This window comes from Dromiciops gliroides, chromosome 4 (assembly GCF_019393635.1).
Source record: "Dromiciops gliroides isolate mDroGli1 chromosome 4, mDroGli1.pri, whole genome shotgun sequence".
Taxonomy (NCBI): domain Eukaryota; kingdom Metazoa; phylum Chordata; class Mammalia; order Microbiotheria; family Microbiotheriidae; genus Dromiciops; species Dromiciops gliroides.
In genome coordinates this window covers 61789718-61810544 of record NC_057864.1, presented here as the reverse complement: position 1 = coordinate 61810544, position 20827 = coordinate 61789718, and the positions used below count along the sequence as shown (strand labels likewise).

The 20827-nt window shown below is 36.5% G+C and overlaps 1 protein-coding gene across 2 annotated transcripts in view; it reads left to right on the top strand.

The window, feature by feature from the left end:
* KIFAP3 (kinesin associated protein 3) overlaps positions 1-20827 on the top strand; it is a 192741-nt gene that overhangs the window by 112137 nt on the left and 59777 nt on the right. For both annotated transcript variants that reach the window (XM_044005022.1, XM_044005023.1), the window contains exons 12-17: positions 692-800; positions 1235-1347; positions 6929-7094; positions 7669-7794; positions 13472-13570; positions 17559-17644. In XM_044005022.1, coding sequence (XP_043860957.1) covers positions 692-800; positions 1235-1347; positions 6929-7094; positions 7669-7794; positions 13472-13570; positions 17559-17644 — 699 coding nt within the window. The remainder of the gene's footprint in view (positions 1-691; positions 801-1234; positions 1348-6928; positions 7095-7668; positions 7795-13471; positions 13571-17558; positions 17645-20827) is intronic.

Sequence of the window (20827 nt, the reverse complement as noted above, 5' to 3'; positions counted from 1 at the left end):
TATATATATAATTTAGTTCTGTGTTGTGCATTATCTCCTTGCATTATAGTTATTTCTTGTCCACAAGTCTTGTCTCTTCAGTCATAGTGTAAACCAGTTATATAAAGTATGTTCAGACTTATTTTACATTCCCCATAGCACCTCATATGTTCCTGAGCCTATTTCATCAAGAGTTCAGTAAATACTTATTCATTCAGTCACTCGACAAACATTTTATGTTACTTACTATGTGCCAGGCATTGTGCTAAGTTCTGGTAATATAAATAGAAGCATAAATTTAAAAGATAATCCCTACCCTCAAGGACATTCTACTGGGGAAAGACAACACACAAAATCAGGTTTGGGGTGAGGGTGGGAAACCAAGGTACCTGGGTCAGGGCTATAGTGAAGAAAGTCCAGAGTGCAGCCTAGAGAGGAATGAGAAATGCCTAGCCTGGGTACCTGCTAAGACCAGCAGACCATTTGTAGAACATTTATCAGTTCCCCAAAGAAGACAGTAATGCCATTGACCAGTTTCATGCATTTGGATTAATTTTTCATTATGGGTTTATTTCTTGATTATGAGGTTTTTTTTGTTGCCAGAGTATATAATTTGAAAGGTATCCATAGTGAAAATTTGTTGTCATCCTTTTTTTTGAGTTTTAAAATGTTCTGGTGATATAACTCTAGGTATTTGTGTGTTTATTGCTAGCTAATGAAAATGCTCTTTGAATGCTCTGATGAACGAATTGACCTAGAGCTCATCTCCTTCTGCATCAACCTTGCTGCTAACAAGAGAAATGTACAACTTATTTGTGAAGGTCAGTGATCTTGAGTTTGTTAGTGTTAATCTTTGACCATAGGGGACAGTCAGGTAATTGGCAGATATAATGCTAAATAATGGACAAACACCACTGCAAGTCATACAGGAGCCAGCTTTTTAGCTTTAATCTCTGCAGGTACTAAGCACTACTACTAGGAGGTCCTAAAATGTTCTTGTATTATAGAAGGATGCAGTGTATATTCTTGAGTGGGAATATTGATCATTCAGGAGAATTTTGTAGTCTGTCTTAGGTTATCCAAAATTAATATTTGCGAGTTTATATATTTTCTGGAAACTTTTTCTTTTCCTGTTTGCTTCTCTTTTAATCACTTATTTGTTAATAAAACTGATATTGAGATAGTTTTTTCTTAATTCTCTTGAACTAAGTTAAACTTGAATTGTATTTGATGGACTTAATATTTTTGTCTCTAGGAAATGGACTGAAGATGCTCATGAAGAGGGCTCTCAAATTCAAGGATCCACTGCTGATGAAGATGATTAGGAATATTTCACAGCATGACGGACCAACTAAAAATTTGTTTATTGTAAGCACATATACTTTGTTATGGGTTAATTGGGCCAAGTACTGTCCTGGCTATACAGTTAGAAAATGTGTTTAGGACCTCATGGTATTGGAGCAACAGCACCAAGTTGTGGGTAGAGCTTTATACTCAAGGTCAGAAAGAGCTGATTGAATTGTGGCCTGGGCAAGTCCTTCCACCTCTCTGAGTCTCCGTTTCCTTCTCAGTAAAATGAGAGTTTTCAGGGCACCCATCTTACTGAGCTTTTATTAGGACCAAATGAGATTACGTATGTAAAGTGCTTGCAAACCTTAAGATTCTATATGATTGCAAGATATTATGATGATCGGGGGCAGCTAGATAGCACAGTGGATAGAGCTCTGGCCCTGGGTTCAGGAGGACCTGAGTTCAAATCCGGCCTCAGACACTTAACACTTACTAGCTGTGTGACCCTGGGCAAGTCACTTAACACCAATTGCCTCACCAAAAAAAAATATATTATGATGATCATCATCATCATCTTTGATATCATTGTTGTGGATAATCTCTAATAGTCATACTATATAACTTTTGTCCAGACTCTCCAATAATATATTTTAGTAAATTCATCCAACTTTCCCTGGGCTTTCTTTGCACTCACTTGACATTGTATGGATACTAATGGTACTAATGATAAGAACATCAGTTATCCTTTACTAGTCCATCCTTTTATCTTATCATTTATTTCTCTGAGATAATCCTTTATACAACTTCTCCTGTATAATTCCCCATTTGTTATGAGTTATAGACTATAATAATTCTAATAGCATGATAGGTACAGAGAATCACAGAAAGACTTATTTGAATTGATGCAAAATGAAGTAAACAGAGCCAGGAAAACAGTATACACAACAACTACAGTGAAATAAATAGAAAGAACAACCACCACAAAGCAATCTAAACAGAGTATTGTGAAATTAGGAAGAACAAACTTGTCCCCAAAGAACCACCATGAAAAGACACCTCACCCAACTCCTTTGTGGGGAGAGGGAGTACAGTCCCCAGACATAGAACACTGCATATAATATAACATTAGATTGTTTTCAACATGTTAATTGGATTTACTGAATTTTTTCCTTCCTCTTTAAAAAAAATTCTTTGTTCTAAGGGATGGTTTTCTCCAAGAGATTCAGGGAAGAAATGTAAACAGTATAAAAACAAAGGATGTGTTGGACTTAAAATCAATGTGAAATATACATTTGAGAACATAGCTAAGATAGACATTTGTTTTTCTGGACAATGCAAATTGTTATGAGGGTTTTCTTTTTCTTGTTAATTTTTCAGTTTGGGCAGGGAATAGAAAGGAGAGAAAAAGAGATAAGCAGAGAAATTGGGGTCTTTAATGGTACCATAAATAATGAACTGTTACCTTATATATGATATACATATATAATATGTTTACACACATATACATATGTATGCACCAAATAGCATACCATGTAAATATCTAAAGGAAAAAGTAATTGAACAACAGTGAGGAATACACAACAAAACAGTAATTGTCTAAGTCCTTAATATGCCCCTTTCAAACTTAGATCAAACAAAAAACAATGAATAAATGAAATATTGTTACATGCAAAGCACTGTACTAATTGCTGGGATTTCAAGTAGAAAAATAAGTGAGTTCCTGCTCTCAAAGAGCTTGCATTCTAATAGGGGAGACAACACACATGGAATGTTTCAGCAGCAAGTCAGATGGAACTTAATCCATATAGTCCTTAGTCCCATAGTCCTTAAGAGTACAAAGGCAAAGGGGAGATGGTAATCTCCCCTTTAAAAATATAATTTTCCCTGATAAAATTATATCAATCTCCGATGATGAACCATTTGACACTTAACTAGAAGCATTGATATTCCAAAGTTTCTTGAATTCAAGGTGCTGGACTGTCAATATCAGGGTCTGTGAGGAGACAGTAGTCCTTATGAAAATGTCTCTCTGGGTTTGACTCACCAAGCACATACTGCCTTTGATATCTCATTCAGGGTTCCTTGCTGCTTTAGCTAAACTGGGTGACCTTCTCTGTGGTTGGCAGTTCTTTGACAGTTTGTGGAGATGGCTGGCCCCTTGTTTACAGCATTGCTTCTGTGAGGGTTTGGCCAAGAGGAAGATGGGTGATATTCAGGGTACCACTACCCCCAAGTACTACTACACTTACCTGCCTGTTGATGGTAGTTGGTCAGTTGGTAGTGGTGGTGAAAAAGTTGGGCCCCTTTTCTATAATGATTTATTCCCTCACTAATACTGGTAGGGGCTAGGTTAGAAAGCAGGTCCAATAGCCTGAGTGACATTGCTATTCCCAAGGCTTTTTCATTTAGGGTCCTTAGTTTTCTTCATCAGGATCTTTTTAAGAGATGGTGGTCCTTGTTGTAGTGTTGGTTTGACTTGCCTAGCACAAGCTTCCACAACAAGAACCATGAAAGAACTGAATAGAATTTTACAAAAGTTAGATGTGATAGAACTCTGGTGACTATCAAATGAGAATTGAAAGGAGTATACATATTTTTAGCTTTATATGGTACCTTTAAAAACCAACCTTGTACTAGGGTAGAAAAAATAAGCAAATGCAGAAAAGTGGAGATATTAAACATATTCTTTATTGACTTCAATATAATAAAAGTCATAATAGTAATTTAAAGGAGAGATTCATATTTAAATGGAGACTAATAAAACACTACAGAATATATAGGTCAAAGAACAAATAATAAGAATGGTAGGTAATTTTATTTTTAAAAAGACAATAATGAAATAGCATGCCAAAACTTGTGTTGTACACCTAAAGCAATTCTTAGATGAAATTATCTCTTTAAACATGTGCATCAACAAAAAAAAGAAAAGAAATGAATGAACTGAGAATGCAACTAAAAAAATTAGAAAAGCAGCAAATCACACAACACATAAATTGCCAGAAAAACTGGAAAGAAGTTTGACAGATAGTTTTAGCCTAACATTCATACCATATACCGTATTGAATTCTAAAGTGATATGGCATTTGACCACAAAATGCAGTTATCATAAAAGAAACTAAAGACAAAGCAAGATTTTTCAGAAGGGAAGAATTCTTATGTAAAAGAGGTAAAGATAATCATAAAAGATAAAGTGGACAGTTAGATGTAGAAAGTATAGCAGGCATACACTAGAGCCAGCTTTTACTGGCTCAGCTGTTAACCTTGTGTAGGGGCCAAATTCCAACTGGGGAGTGTTAGCTAGGCAGCTTGCCACAACACTGGGACAACGAAGGAGACCAACAGCCTTCCTCAAAAACAGAACAGGGTTTATTAACAAGAACGAACTTAAAAACACAAGCAAAATCAGTAGAATTAAGGGAAAGGGAAAAAAAAAAGAATGGGGGTGGGGGAAACAATACAACCTAAATCACATCACCGCCCAGGGCTCAGCTGAGCACAGGGCCTCATCCTGCCTTTTTCCAGCTCTGCACCAGATTGGTGAAACGCCTCCCTTCTCCTTCCCAGCAGACCCTGGGCTGTCTACACACAGCCCCAAGCTAATTGGCTGGCAGCCCTGACTGACAGTCACAGGACTGCCCTCACTGGGCTTCCAGTCATTATAATTTTGCCAGACCCATGTAGGCGTTGGCGAGTGGTGATGACTTGAGCTGCCAGTGCCACGGCAATGGCTACAACCAGTGGGAGGAGCTCCGCGCAGGTGCAGAGGAACGGCGCTTGAGCCCTGGCCAGTGGGTGTGCAGGGTTTTTTTAATTCTAGCCAAAAGATGGGGTCATAAAAACCTCAAACCACAATTCTTTACACTCGAAAATCAGCAAATACTCCTATGCCTTGATTTATTGTTTTATTGACTGACAGGACTTAAAGTGATGGAGAAAATGTTAATAATACAGATTGTACTTGAAAGTGTATGTATGCACACACACACACACACATACATATATATATATATATATATATATATACATACATACAGAGATTCAGTTGTTAAATTAGCACAGGCCCAGAGTGTTATTTTTAAAATGGTCCAAATCAATAAGAGAAATGCAAATTTAAACAACACTGAGGCTCTTCTCAAGCATCAGATAGACAAAGATGACAAAAAGAAATTAGCAATTGTTGGAGGAGTTATAGGACAGGAACACTAAATGCACTGTTGGTGGAGCTGCAAATTGGTTTCACCATTCTGGGAAATAATTTGAAATTATATCCCCAAAGTCATTAAACTCTGTATGCCCTTTTACCCATTAGGCACACACCTCAAGTAGAGGAAGGGCAGAAGGAAAGGACCTACATGTACAAAAATATAGTATCACTTTTTTGTTATTGCTAAGAGCTGGAAACAAAACACAGATATCCATCCATTGGGAGAGTGGCTGAACAAACTGTCATATCTGAGTGTCATGGAATTTTATAGATTCATCTAAATATGGAGAGTCTTGTCTATTGATGAAAAGTGAAGTGAGCAGAACCATAAAAACAATTGATGTGAAGGCCACAAATAATCACTTGAGAGGAAATAACTTTGAAAGACCATAGAACTCTGACCAAAGTTACAACCAATCATGACTTCAAAAGACCACTGATGCAGCATCCCTCTCACCTCTTGGCAGAGAGGTGATGGACTGGAGATATAGAACGGATATGCATTCTCAGACATAGTTAAGAAATTGATTTTATTTTTTGACTATACATATTTATTATAATGAAGGCCTTCTATTCCAGGTCAAATCTAACCTCAGAGATTTATTAGCTGTGTGACCCTGGGCAAGTGACTTAACCTTGTTTGCCTCAGTTTCCTCATCTGTAAAATGATCTGGCAAAGGAAATGGCGAGCCATTCTAGTATCTTTACCAAAAAAACACTAAGTAAAGTCATGAAGAGTCAGATATGACTGAAAAACAGCTGATCGACTGGGGGGACATCTTTTTTAATGAAAAAGGAAAAATAAGTACAGAAGGGGATACAAATGGAGTGATTTTGTTATGACTCTGTGTATGTACGTGTGTATGTATCACAAGACATATATACGTGTGTGTGTATATATATATATACACCCTGTACATTTCTTTCCTTAAAAAAAAACATAAGCTATGTCTAATACCTTTACAATTTAGTTTTTATACAATCTTTTTTCCTGTTCTTTTTTATCTTGAAATATCTATAGTAATGAAAAAATTCACAATAAAAAGAAAATCTATTTAAAATAGATGTATATGTGTATGTATATATATGTATATATATATATATATATTTGTGTTCAAGGTACTTAAAATCCAATAGTTTAATAACACGGAGCCACCTAGATGGTGAGTATAAATGCTAAGTCATTTCTTCTAAGATATATCTTTTGTTGGATTATAAGAAGATGCTTGAGTTGAAAAGTAAAATTCAGGAGTAATGTTAGAAATAATAAGAGAGTCAAGACTCAAGGGTGGATTTGTTTACATAAGCTTCACTTAACGTGCCACTTTAAATTTATGCAAATGAGATCATTTATATTAAGGAATATTATTAATCTAAAGTAGACCAGAAAAGAGCAACCACATGTTTGTTCTTTTCTCTAACTTTACTAAATATCTGTCTCTGTGTTTTATTTAGGATTATGTTGGTGATCTTGCAGCCCAGATCTCTAATGATGAAGAAGAGGAATTTGTGATAGAATGTTTGGGGACCCTAGCAAACCTTACTATCCCTGACTTGGACTGGGAGCTGGTTCTCAAAGAGTACAAGTTGGCTCCATACCTCAAGGATAAACTTAAGCCAGGTCTGTCCTAGGTGGTTGATTTTATGACGTCACTCATTCCCTTCAGTCGGATGTGAAGATCTTTAATGGAACAATTTATTACAATGGTATTATATTACTTTAGGCCGTTAGTTTGCAACCCAAGTTTTTTCTCTTTTTCCTCTATCCATAAAAGAGGCGAGCCCTCTCCTGCATATTTTATTATTTTTATAATTGTTTTCTTACTTTCCACCTTTTCTCAATCTCATCCTTCCCTGACTTCCATGCTATGCTACTTACATTCCATAGCAACTAAGCAGCTGCCCCTGAAACGCTCCCTTCTTTCCATGCCTGTGTTATCAGAGAGGTGTACTGACTCTTCCACTTTTCCAAGCAGGTTCCCAAAGGCAAGGTTCATTTCCCACTCCCCTTTTCAATTGGACTGCAGCAAAATTAGAAGTTTGCAAGTGTGTCACAGAATTAAAAGGTAGAAAACAATGATACTGACTTATAGTCTTTTATGTTTTTTTCTTTATATAGGCAGGTTGATGCTATAGTAGGATATGATGCAAACTCTTTGTTTTAATGAGAAATTTCCACTCTTTGATTTCATTAGGTGCTGCAGAAGATGATCTTGTTTTAGAAGTGGTTATAATGATTGGAACTGTGTCTATGGATGATTCTTGTGCTGCATTGCTAGCCAAATCAGGGATCATTCCAGCACTCATTGAATTGCTGAATGGTAGGTTGTGATCCATTTTATTTTGTTTCCATGCTCACTGTTTAGGTTATATGTTAAATATTTAGTTAAGGTGTCGATTTGTTGAAAAGTTACATTTATTAAACTATATTTTACCTTGTCATTCTGGTAACTGTGTGACAAGATAGAAATCCCTGGAACTCTACAATTAAGGAAAATAAATAAAATTGTAAATGCCTCTTGTAGTTGCTGGATAAAGCTGTAGCAAAAGTTAAAGATACTTATCCTTTTTCCCATTACTCCAATCTAAGACAATAAAGTGACTCTTTTCCTTGCCAAAGCTTATCTCGTGCCCTTGCATTCCATCACTTCCAGAATTTATTCCATCAATCATCTCTTCTGTCATATCTCCCTCTTTACTAACTCTTCCACTGCCAGCAAGCATTCTCAAAAGTCCCAGTGCTAGATTGATAGACATAGACAGATAGATATAGATCAAGTGATTGATTTTTATAATAGGTTCTTTCTCCCCTTCTTCCACTATGTCATTTCCTCAAACAGTATTTTATTTTTCCCCTTAGAGTATTATATACCCACTCCTTTCACTAACTCACACCTCAGTCCTCAATTCCTCTCAACTAGCTTCTGAACTAGTGTTAAAACTAATCTCTGCAGCTTCACTGATGACCAGCTCATCGCCACTCCCGTGGCATTTACCCGGTCCTCATGCCCCTTCACCTTCAGTCTGCATTTAGCACTACTGACCTCTTTTCCATTCTAAATAGTCTTTCCTCCCCTTAGTTTACCTGATATTTTCTATAGTTGTTCTTCCTACTTTTTCATCTGCTCCTCTTTCATGTCTTTCACTGTTTCATCATATTTCTCTTGCCCTTTAAGTGTGGGTATTCCCCACGACTCTTCCTTCATCCCTCTTTTCTCCACATATCTTTCCCATTTCTCTCATCCACTCCCATTCTTTTATCTAAAATGATCATTTCTACAAAAAATTTCTAAATCTATATATTTAGTGCCATTGTCTTCTTCTTCTGGTCTTATATCTCCAACTTCTGGGGGGATGCTCTGCCAACACTGCAAACTTTGCATGTTTAAAATTGAGTTCATCTCTCCCCCTAAAACCACTTATTGCTTCTGACTAATCTAACCTCTTCTTCCTAATTTCCTTAATTCTGTTGATGACTCTACCATGTATCCAGTCAACCAAGATTGAAACCTACGTCATTTATTCTTCCCTTTCCCTTACCTTCCACATCCATTTAGGTACCAAATCCTACTAATTGTATTTCTCTATTATCTCTTGGATATGTCCCTTCCTCTTTACTCACCTACTGGCAAATGAGTTCAAGCTCTCATCATCTTGTCCTGGATTATTTCAATAGTCACTTTATTAATCTCTCTGATTCCAGTCTCTTCTCTCTCCAGTGAATCCCTTAAAACCTTCTATGGATCCCATTTGCTTAAAAATTTCTTTTCTTTTCTTTTCTTTTTTTTTTGTGGGGCAATGAGGGTTAAGTGACTTGCCCAGAGTCACACAATAAGTAAGTGTCAAGTGTCTGAGGCCCTATTTGAACACAGATCCTCCTGAATCCAAGGCTGGTGCTTTATCCACTGTGCCATCTAGCTGCACCCCAAGATGTAAATTTCTAAATAGTATTTAAAGTCTTTCACATTCTTGTTCCAATCTACCTTTCTAGCCTTATTTCATATTTTTACCCTTTGTGCAGTCTACATTCCAACTAGATTCGTTATATGTTCACTGACCTAGCTTTTTCTTGCTCTTTTCATTGGCATAAACTATTCTCTGTGCCTAAAATAGACTGTCTTCTTATTTTACTGCCTGTTAAAATCCCTTTTTTCCCTTTGAGGACCAATTCTTATCCTATATCTACCATGAAACCTGTCCTCTTCCCCCTAGCTAGACATTCCACTCATCTCATATTTTCCTTTAGCACTTTGTGTTTACTTCTCTATCCTATTTTAATTTAGATAAACAAGTAGTTTGTATCATAGCAAAAATTGTGAGATCTTTGAGAGGGCAGCAGCAAGTGTCATTTTTACTTTTTATATCTCCAGTGCCTAAAGCATGATGTCCATATAGTAAGCACAGTGAGAACTTAATTGTTGGATTGAATTAATTTCTCTTCCTCCTTGCCCAGTCTTTTATGTAGTTAATATAAAAATAAAGAAAAGGCTTTCCTTTTCATGAGTAATCATCATGAAGAATGAAAATTATGTAACTGAATCCTTAACTAAAGTAGGAAAGAGATCTAAGGGAAGAAACCATAGGAGAATAAATGGCCACGATATCAGGGTCAGCATCGATATTTAGCTTTAAATTTATTTTTGGACAGATTGTGGCTTCAGAGGTACATTTTAGCATAGGTTTGCCAGTTCTTTGTTCCAGTTTCTAAGTTTGAAGAGTGTCCTGGAAATTTCTAATTCTTCCTAATAGAAACAATTAGGAAAGGAGTGCTAAAAGTTTGGGGCAGCTATGTGGCGCAGTGGATAGAGCACCGGCCCTGGATTCAGGAATACCTGAGTTCAAATCCAGCCTCAGACACTTTGACACTTACTAGCTGTGTGACCCTGGGCAAGTCACTTAACCCCCCCCCCCCCCCATTGCCCTGCAAAAAAAAAAAAGAAAAGAAAAGAAAGAAACAATTATTCACTGGGCTCAGAAAGAGTTCTTTTGCCAGAAAGTCTGATGGTGAGTTGGTGTATATATGACAGAGGGCCCAGGCTTTTCATCCTCAGGATGGAAGGCTTCGTGACGGCTCCTCGATTTCATTCTTGTAGTCTTTTTAGTTTACTATGCCTGAAATGGAAGCTTGTATAAGGCTGTCCTAGAACCGGGGGCATACGCTTCTCTTATTAGTTGTAGAATACTGTGAACATTTCCTCATGACTTTTCCCTTTCTCCCACTTTTCAAATTACAATTAAGAGTTTACTTTCTGTTACCAGGTACCATGCCAAGATATTTCAAAGACTATTACAACTTAAGTTTGAACCATTACTTTTGAGGCACATCAGCATTACAAAGGATATAAAAATATCAGGAAACATGTCCTTATTCAGTTTCTTTATAGTAATATGAAAGCCCAAATAGATTTTCAGATTCACTCCTATTTGTTAGCTGGAATGGATGCCTCCTTTCCCGTCACCAGTAAATCCCAATGGCTCCCTGTTACCTCTGAAATCAAATATAAGCTTCCCATCTTTCCAGTCTTCTTAACATATTAGTCCCTTCTACACACTCTTAAGTCCAATCCTGACACATTATGTTTTGTCTTCATTCTCAGGGCCTTTAGTTTTCTCTTGTGAATGTTTTGAATGCTCTCCCTTCCTTACCTCTGCCTCTTATCCCTGGCTTCCTTTAGGACTTGGCTTAAAAAACAGACAAACCAACAAAAAAAAAGACTTGTCTAAAACATCACTTTCTGTAGAGAAGGCCTTTCATGGTCTGCCTTCCTGTATACCTACTTTGTGTGTATTTTATATGTACATACATATGTACATCTTGTTTTTCGTATTTGAATGTAAGCTCCTTGAGACACTATTTTCATGATTTCTTTGTATGTCTAGCACTTAGTCCAGTGTGTGGCATATTAATAAATAGTTGCTTATTAAAACAGCTGAAACTCATTGTTTTCATTCTTATACAAACACACATAGAAAAAGAGACTGTTGGGGCAGCTAGGTGGTACAGTGGATAGAGCACCGGCCCTGGAGTCAAGAGCATCTAAGTTCAAATCCGGCCTCAGACACTTAACACTTACTACCTGTGTGACCCTGGGCAAGTCACTTAACCCCAATTGCCTCACCAACGAGAGAGAGAGAGAGAGAGAGAGAGAGAGAGAGAGAGAGAGAGAGAGACTGTTACTGAAATTAGCTTGGTTGCTTTGATCATGCTGTATCATGTGGACCCTAGGATCAGTTTATTTTCATGTTATATTGCTTAGAGAAAACTTGACCGTGATGCAAAAATCTAGACAAAATTAGGAAGTGAATCTACTTTGTGTCTGCCATCCCTCACCTCACTTCAAGTACTCTACCCTCAGGGTCCAATCTTCCTTTGCTCAGTATCTTCATGTTACTACCTGGGTAGCCAGAGTTATTATCAAATTACTTTTCACTCCATACCTAATTTGTAACCTCACCTATCCTTTATCTCAGTCCTTCAGGAACAGGCTTTCTGTAATTTCAGATTGGTAATTGACTAATCTGATAAACTCATCTGTGCAATTGTGCTGATAAAAGAAGACTAGAGAGAGTTCCCAAGGCCCTCCTTCTCATCTCAGAAAATATATATATGTTCTTTAACAGTGACTTTCTAGCAACAATGCCCCACGTCCCTACAACTCCCCACCTCTAATGTCTTACCTAAGGCAGTGAGTGACTCATGGTGATAATTTTATAACATATAGTTTTAGAGGATTGGTATTTGATTGTACCTTGGGTCGGGAGGGGAGAGAGTTCTTGAGTGTGAGGGTCTTCATGATACCCCTTATTCAGCTATTTGCACACCAGGATTTCCCCTTGACTGAAACTGTCAAGAGAAACTCAACCTTTTTATAAGTAAACCAGTTTCAACACAGCCACCTCAAAACAAGGTTTTTATAAATGATCTGCTTCTCCCAGTACTTGTACAACAAATAATTCTTTTTACAACATGAAAAGTGTACTGATTAATTTATGGAAATGACAAAGACTTTCTATAAGCACCCTTGTGTCATTAGATTTAACTTAACTAAAATAAAATATCCTAATATGTCAAGACAGTAAATACTTTCATGTAATTGGAAATAGCTTCTGTTTTTACAATGTAGAATTTCCATAATCTCAATTTTTCCTAACCGCGTACTTATTAATTTTTAAAAGACATATGCTTTTATGTATATAAGCACTTTAATACAGAAGCATCATCACGGGAAAATAAGAATCAAGTTCTTTTCCAGAAAGAGAATGATCTGAATAATTCATGTGATGGAGCAGGAAAACACATGTGGTATTATTGAATGTGTTGTTGTATCATACTAGAAATAAAGATTTGATGCACTAATTGGGACAAATCACAGGGTAGCAGAGCTCAATATAAGGAAAAACTTTCTAACAATTAGAGCTGCCATATAAGGTACCAAGTTCCCCAACAGTAAAGGTATTGACACACAGAGTTGTCAAGAGACTTGTCAAGGTTGCTTTATAGGGAATTTCTCAAGTGACAGCTGGAGATATATATTGAAAATAGAAGAGAAGTAACATTAGTATTCTCTAAATTCTACTCCACTCTTTATTTCATTGTAGGCATGACTCACTCAAATGTTATATAATTTTATATTTTCAAATAAAATGTCCTGTTGAATCTATTATTAGCATCAGATAACACAATATATTTCCTATTCTTGAAATTCTTGGCCTTGGGACTTCAAAAGAAATTTTTATTTAACTACAACCAAATTTTACAAAAGATCAAAATATGACAGTGCATACTCCTAAATTTTCACAGTCATACAAGTGGAATAAGTACATGATGAAAGTAAATAAAATGTTTCTAAGTAGCTAAATAATATTAAACCAACTGATTATTTTCTTCCTTTTCTGTTGTAGTCTGTCATTTTCAGACCTTCTCCTCCAATGTTGCTGTTCAAGGACTTAAGCATAGAGCTCTCTGACTTAAAGAAACCCCTTTTTGCCTTTTTTCAGCTCAACAAGAAGACGATGAATTTGTATGTCAGATAATCTATGTCTTCTACCAGATGGTTTTCCACCAGGCTACTAGAGATGTTATCATCAAGGAAACACGTATCCTTTTACTGTTTAAAATGTTTTGAAAGTATTCCACTTTTTTCTAATAAAATTAAGTATGTGTTTTCTTTTTTGCAAACATACAAGTATTAATGTAGAACTTAGATTCAGCAAACATTTATTAAGCAGCTACAACATTCAAGGCAATGTGCCTAGGAGCTTGGGATAAAAACAAAAATGAAAAAGAACTTCTCATCTTACATGGTGTTGTCAAAGAGTGATATAAAATTGGAAGATATTTCTAACTCCATATTGAAATACCATTATTACTACTCCTTTAGTAGTAGAAAAGCAACAAGGTAAAGGGCAAAAAGCACAGAAACTCTGGAGTCAGGAGGACCTGAGTTCGGATCCGACCTCAGACACTTGGCACTTGCTGGCTGTGTGACCCTGGGCAAGTCACTTGACCCCAATTGCCTCACCCAAAAAAAAAAAAAGCACAGAAACTGTAATGAGGGTAAGAGAATGTCATCTAAATAAATGTAAGCACTTTCAGCATGGGAGCCTTGGGAAGCTATGTATTTCACTGATGTTGCCAAGATACAGACTGCATTTCAAACTTTACCCTTGGAATTGTCTCTGGAAAATTCTGTATCACACATCCTGATAGACATTTTCAGTTATCTCTAAGTCTTCATGCCTTGGTCCTGAATTTGATATTTGGAAATAGACAAAAGTAGTTCAGCCTAATGATAGAAGTGGGTGATCAAATTAGTTACTAAGTCATAGCACTAATTTTCTTATAAACCAGTTCTGAAAACATTTCCAAAAATATTATGAGCTTGTAAACCAGTGTTCTTTTCAATGGTGACAGGGCTGTATCATTTAGTAACTTTAGTATGAAGAAAGAAGTTGGGAAGGAGAGAAAGATCATAAGCCAGGTGTGGAATTCCTTGAAAAAAGAGGGAGAGGAGCAGCTAGGTGGCACAGTGGATAAAGCACCGGCCCTGAATTCAGGAGGACCTGAGTTCAAATCCAGATTCAGACACTTAACACTTACTAGCTGTGTGACCCTGGGCAAGTCACTTAACCCCAAGTGCCTCACCAAAAAAAAAAAAAAAAGAAAGAAAGAAAGGAAAGAAAAAAGAGGGAGAATTACCTGGAGTTTAGTATGCTGTAATCAACATAATTTTGATTGGATAAAAATATTTAATTGAGTAGACTTCAAAAGAGAAAAGGTTACTGAATGAAGGAGACAGTGGGAACACCTGGAAATGATAAAGGGCAGCATGGAGTAGTGTAATTCCCCCTGCACAACCAGTGTGACATGGGTGTGACTGAGCTAGGGAAAAAGAGAAAATGAGAATGTCATCAACCAACCTAGACTTTACAATTACATATATTGAAGATAGAAACCAGGTGATGGGATGAATATAAGGACCAAGGTCCTGCAAAAATAGCATTAGGGGGTTTGAAGTTCAGAATGAGCTGAGGTTGGCATGGGAAGCTAAGGACAATAAAAGGAGTAGAACCTTTACTAGGGGTATATAGAAATGATAACTGTTGACAGACAGAAAGCAGAACTGTTCATTTACTTTGTCTGCCATGGGAAATAATATAATAAATATGTATAACAGGCTAGATTAGACTAAAAATGATAGAATAGAAAGGAGTTGATATCCCAAAAAAGGAGAAAAGTAAAAAAATACCTAGTTGCCCTTGATAAATTCACGTCACCTGGTCCAGATGAACTATATAACCTTAGGTGCTGAAAGAACTGGAAGAGTATTTTTGAAAGAGCATAGGTTACTAGGTGGCGCAGTGGATAAAGCGCCAGCCCTGGATTCAGGAGGACCTGAGTTCAAATCCGGCCTCAGACACTTGACACTTACTAGCTGTGTGACCCTGGGCAAGTCACTTAACCCCCATTGCCCTGCCCAAAAAAAAAAAAAAAGAGCACAGGTTAAGTAAGGAGAGGTACCACAACATTGGAGAAAGGTAAATGTCCCAATTCTCAGTAAAGGCAAAAAAAAAAAAATAATAAAGAATCTGCAAATGCTATGGTAGGGGTGGCGGGATGAGAATATGTACATACATACACATACGCATGCATATAGTTGTGTGTATCTGTATCTTTGTGTGTACACACACACAGAGTATACAGTATGCACCTGAGAAAATTCTAGCATTGTATCATTAAAGGATATGAACTTTTAGAAAGAATAAGCATAACTTTGTCAAGAATGGGTCATGTTACTAATGTGGAAATGTTTTGCATGACTGCACATATATAACCTCTTTTGACAAACTTACAAAAGTCGTAGGTAAGGAAAACGTATTTAGATAAAGCTCACGTTTTAATAAAGCATTTCATAGATTACCTCATGTCATTCTCATAGAAAAGATGAAGAGGTATGGGTTTGATAATATAGTTAGACGGATTCAGATTTGTTTGAGTAGGCAGATGCAATAGTAGTTAGGGGTTCAGTCTCAGCATAGGAGGGAGTTTCCAGTGGAGCATCCCACAAGTCTGCACAATTTAATGTTTTTATCAGTGACTTAGATAGAGGTATAAATGCCTATCAAGGGACAGGAAAAATTGGATGAAAGATCATTGGGCTAAATCTAATAAAACGAAATTCAACAGGGGTAAATATAATCTTACACTTGAATACAAAAGGACACAACTTCACACGTATACAATGGAGGAGGCATGGTTAGACAGCAACTCTGAAAAAGATCTGAGTTTCAATACAAGTCAGCAGTGTGGTATGGCAACTAAAATAGCAGATGCCATCCTAGAAACAGAGAGGGATGGTTCCACCATATTCTGTCCTTGTCAGACCACATCTAGAATGACCTGTTCAGGCCTGGGTGCCAAAGTTTAAGGAGAGCATTAATAAAATGGACAGTGGCCAGAAGACAACTGGGATGGTGAAGAGCCTTAAGGCTCTGACGCGAGAGGATCAGGTGAAGGAACTGCGGTTGTTTGGTCTGAAGAAGATTGAGGGTTGCGATTGTGGTAACTGTCTTCAGATATTTGAAGGGCTGCCTTATGAAGGAGGAATTAGATTTGTTCTTTTTGGTCTCAATTGGTTAAACCAGGAACAATGAGCAGAAATTGCAAAAAAGCCAGTTTAGGCTTGAGGTCGGGATAAACTTCCTGGCTCTTAGAGCTGTTCAGAAATGGAATGGGCCACCTCAAAAAGTGGTGGAGGTCTGCACAAAACCTGGATAACCTCTGGTTAGGTGTTCTATAGCAGGTGTGGTTTGGGCCACATAGTGACTGGTGTCCCTTACAGTTTGATGACATTGTGATTCTGTGCATCCAGGACATAACAGAGAATCTCTCAAGACATGATAATGGAGAACTACTAACCACTTGTGGTGATTCACATGGATATAAATGGTATTGCCAGAAGGAATCCAGAAGGTACTGCTGAAGACCGAAGAAACGGAAGACCTTTGGGGATGTGTTCTGTTTTCTTTAGTGCTGCCTATAGAAAGCAAGAGGTGCAAGAAGAGAAAATTTGATTTAAGATGTGAACCCTTGATTTAGAAAGTAGTATCTGAGAATGGGATTTGAATTTCAGGACCACAACTTAAAATATAGACACAACAGACTCTTGGCCAGGGATGGGTATATAGATCAGATAATCACATGCATTGTTACAAATGTAGTCATAATATTTGACATCCAAGAGACATGTAGAGCTCAATTATTCTAAATATGTGTATAGGAAAACTCTACAACAAAAGAAATTCAGAAAAACAATACTCTGATCTGTATTATGATTTCCTAAAAAGGTATCTTTCAGAAAAAGAAAGGATTCTTTTCATAAATATGTTTTTGTGTATTTAAACATAATTTCCAACACATGAAACATAGGTAATTATATTTAATCTTTTTGTTGTTGTTGAATAATTTGCAATTTACTCCCAACTTACAGCATTTATGTTTAGATAAATAAAATATTTTTTAATGTATCTTAATATCCTAAACCAAATTTAAGTGCACTTTATATCTTTAACCATTTTTATCCAGAGGCTCCAGCTTATCTTATAGACCTAATGCATGACAAAAATAATGAGATCCGCAAAGTCTGTGATAATACATTAGATATCATAGCGGTAAGTACTATAATTACACCTTCCACTCCAAAAAGGTGCTCTTTTGTGTCACATTCTGAAATACAATGGGATATACCCTTTTGCTTTCTCTTTGTTTCTTTTCAAATGTCACTTTTATGAAGGGAAAATGTTCTACTTAACAGACTAAAGCTATGTTTTAGTTCACTCAGTATGTTCAGAGCAAACAAAATTTAGTGCTTTGTTAGAGTTTTAGAAATATTCTACTTAAATTTACATTTTGTACATTAGGGGCTTTATTCTTAATCAAGGTTATGATCAAACAGGTTTCTTTAATTGGAAGATTTATAAGAATTAAGTATTCTAAGGTATGTATACTTGCCGAATGTTTGATTGCTTTTTTCTTTTCTATGTTATATGTATAATAGTTTAGTTCACATAGTTTAGTTGCAAAGGATACAGAAAAACCTGGGTCAGCCAATCTTCCATTCATTGGAGATGGGTTTGGATTTTTGTTGGGGGGCAGATCTGCTATATAGATTGCAAATCAACTTTTTTCATCAAGAGTAACCTTTATGTTATTTAAGAAGTTATTCTTGTTTAATAGCAGTTATTTATTGATTTATGTTCTTTTAGAAGCCTTCTTCATCTTTTCCTTCCATGGCCCCACCTCTAATTGAAAAAAAAATTAGACAAAAAAACCCCAAAAAACCTGATAGCAAATATGCATAGTGTAACAAAAACAAATCTAGTGTTGGATATGTGTAAAAATTAATGTCTTTATTCTGGATTTTAAATCTGTCTCTTCACTGGAAAAATTGTTAACTTGTCTTCTGGACTTTACAGTTAGTTTACCATTGCATTGTTCAGAAATCTAAACTCTTTCAAAATTGTTTTTCTCTATAATGTTGCCACTGAATAAATTGATCTGGTTCTGTTCACTTTACTCTGTGTCAGTTCATAGAGTTGTTTCATTTTCCCATGAAACTTACCATTTCATCATTTTCGAGACACAAAAATATTCCATTATATTCATGTACCATAATTTGTTTATTTACTCCCTAAAAAGTGGGTACCTCAACTTAGTTTTCAATTTTTGCATACTACAAAAAAAGCTCCTAAAAATAGTTTTGTACATATGACTTCTTTTCTTTTTTTTTTCTGATCACTTCAAGGTATAGACCTAATAGTGATCTAGCTGGGTCAAGGGACATGTGCAATTTAATAACCTTTTTTAGACTAGTTCTAATTTGCTCTTTCTAGTGTGCTTATTTTCCTACAGCCCCTCCAGTATTTGTAAATTTCCTCTTTGTCATATTTGCGAAACTGATAGAAGTGAGGTAGAAATTCAGAATTCTTTTAATTTGTATTTCTCTAAAGATTCAAAGCATTTTCATTTGATTGTTGATAGCTTAGATTTCTTCCTTTAGTGATGATAACAGCTAGCATTCATATAGCACTTTGATTTGCAGAGTGCTTTAAGATTTGTAAAGCCCTTTACAGATATTATTTTATTCTCATAACAACCCTGTGAGGGAGGTCCTGTCATTATCTCCATTTTACAGACGAGGCAACTAAGGTAGACAGAGGTTAAGTGGCTTCTCCAAGGCTACATAGCTTTAGTAAGTATCTGAGGATAAGTTTGAATTCAAGTCTTCCTCACTCCAGGTCCAGCACTCTGCACTACCTAGCTGCCTCTATAATAATATAGTTAAAAAATAATAATAATATAGTTAGTATATTTAAGGTTATAGGGCATATAGGTGGCACAGTAGATAGAGTACTGGACCTGTAATCAGAAAGACTTGAGTTCAAATCTGGCTTCAGAAACTTACTGACTGTGTGACCCTGGGCAAGTCACTTAACCTTATTTGCCTCAATTTTCTTATCTGTAACCTGGAGAACCTAGAGGAGGAAATGGCAAACCACTCTAGTGTCTTTGCCAAGAAAACCCCAAATGGGGTCACGAAGAGTCAGACATGACTGAAAAAACAACTGAACAACAAAAAATTTAAGTTTACAGCACTTTAAGGTTTGCAAAGCTCTTTATATATGTTATCTTATTTGATCCTCACAACAACTCTGATAGGTAAGTGTTAATATTATCCCCATTTTATATATGAAGAAATTCAAATATATTAGTCATGAGACTTTATCAGAGAAACTTGCTACAAAGATTTTTTCCATTATCTATTTCTCTTCTAATTTGAATTCCATTTGTTTTGTTTGTACAACCGCTTTTTTAATTTGATATAATCAAATTTGTCCTTTCATCTTTGTTGCTTATTTGGTCATGAACTCTTTCCTTCTCCATAGATCTAAAAGGTAGCTCCTTCCTTGCTCCTTTTATTTGTTTATCAAGTCATTGTTTATGTCTAAGGCATGCTTCCATTTGGAGTTAATATGACATGTTGATCTATACTTTATTTTTGACAAACTGCTTTCCAGTTTTCTAAATAGTTTTTGTTCAATAGTGAGACCTTATCCTAGTAGCTAGGATCTTTGGGTTATCCAACATTAGATTATTGTTTTCTTTTGTTCTTCTCTATTATTTGTGTGTATGTATAAACATTTTAAGCACCTCTTGTGTGACAGGAGCTGTGCTAAGTTCTGAGGATACAAAAAAAAATAGTAAAAGACAGTTCCTGCTCTCAAGGAGCTCACATTCTAATGGAAGAGACAACATGCAAATAACTATGTCTGAACAAGCTTTATACAGGATCAATTGGAAATAAAAAACAGAAGGAAAATTAAGAGGGATTGAAGATTTCCTGTAGAAGGTGGGATTTAGCTGAGACTTTAAAGAAGCCATGGAAACCAGGAGGCAGGGATGAGGAGAGATGAGAGCATTCTGTGCATGGAGGACAGCTAGGGAAAATGCCTTGAGTTGTGACATGGAACGTCTTGTGCAAGGACCAGCAAGGAGGCCAATGTCACTGGATCAAAGAGTATAAGGAAGTGTAAGGGGAGGGGGAGAAGAAGGCAATAAGAATACCAGCAAGGAGAAGAGGCAAGAGTTAAGGGCTTTGAATGCCAAACAGGATTTTTTTATCTGCTCCTGGAGGTGATGGGGAGCCAGCTGCTGGCCTTCGTTGAGTCAGGCCTCCAACCACAGGACACTCTCCCTCCTTCCTCACTAAGTTGACAGTTTCACAGCCTTTTTCTCCATAGTAACTCCTGTCTCATATGTACATATTGATGACTTCCATATATCTCTCTCTGTAT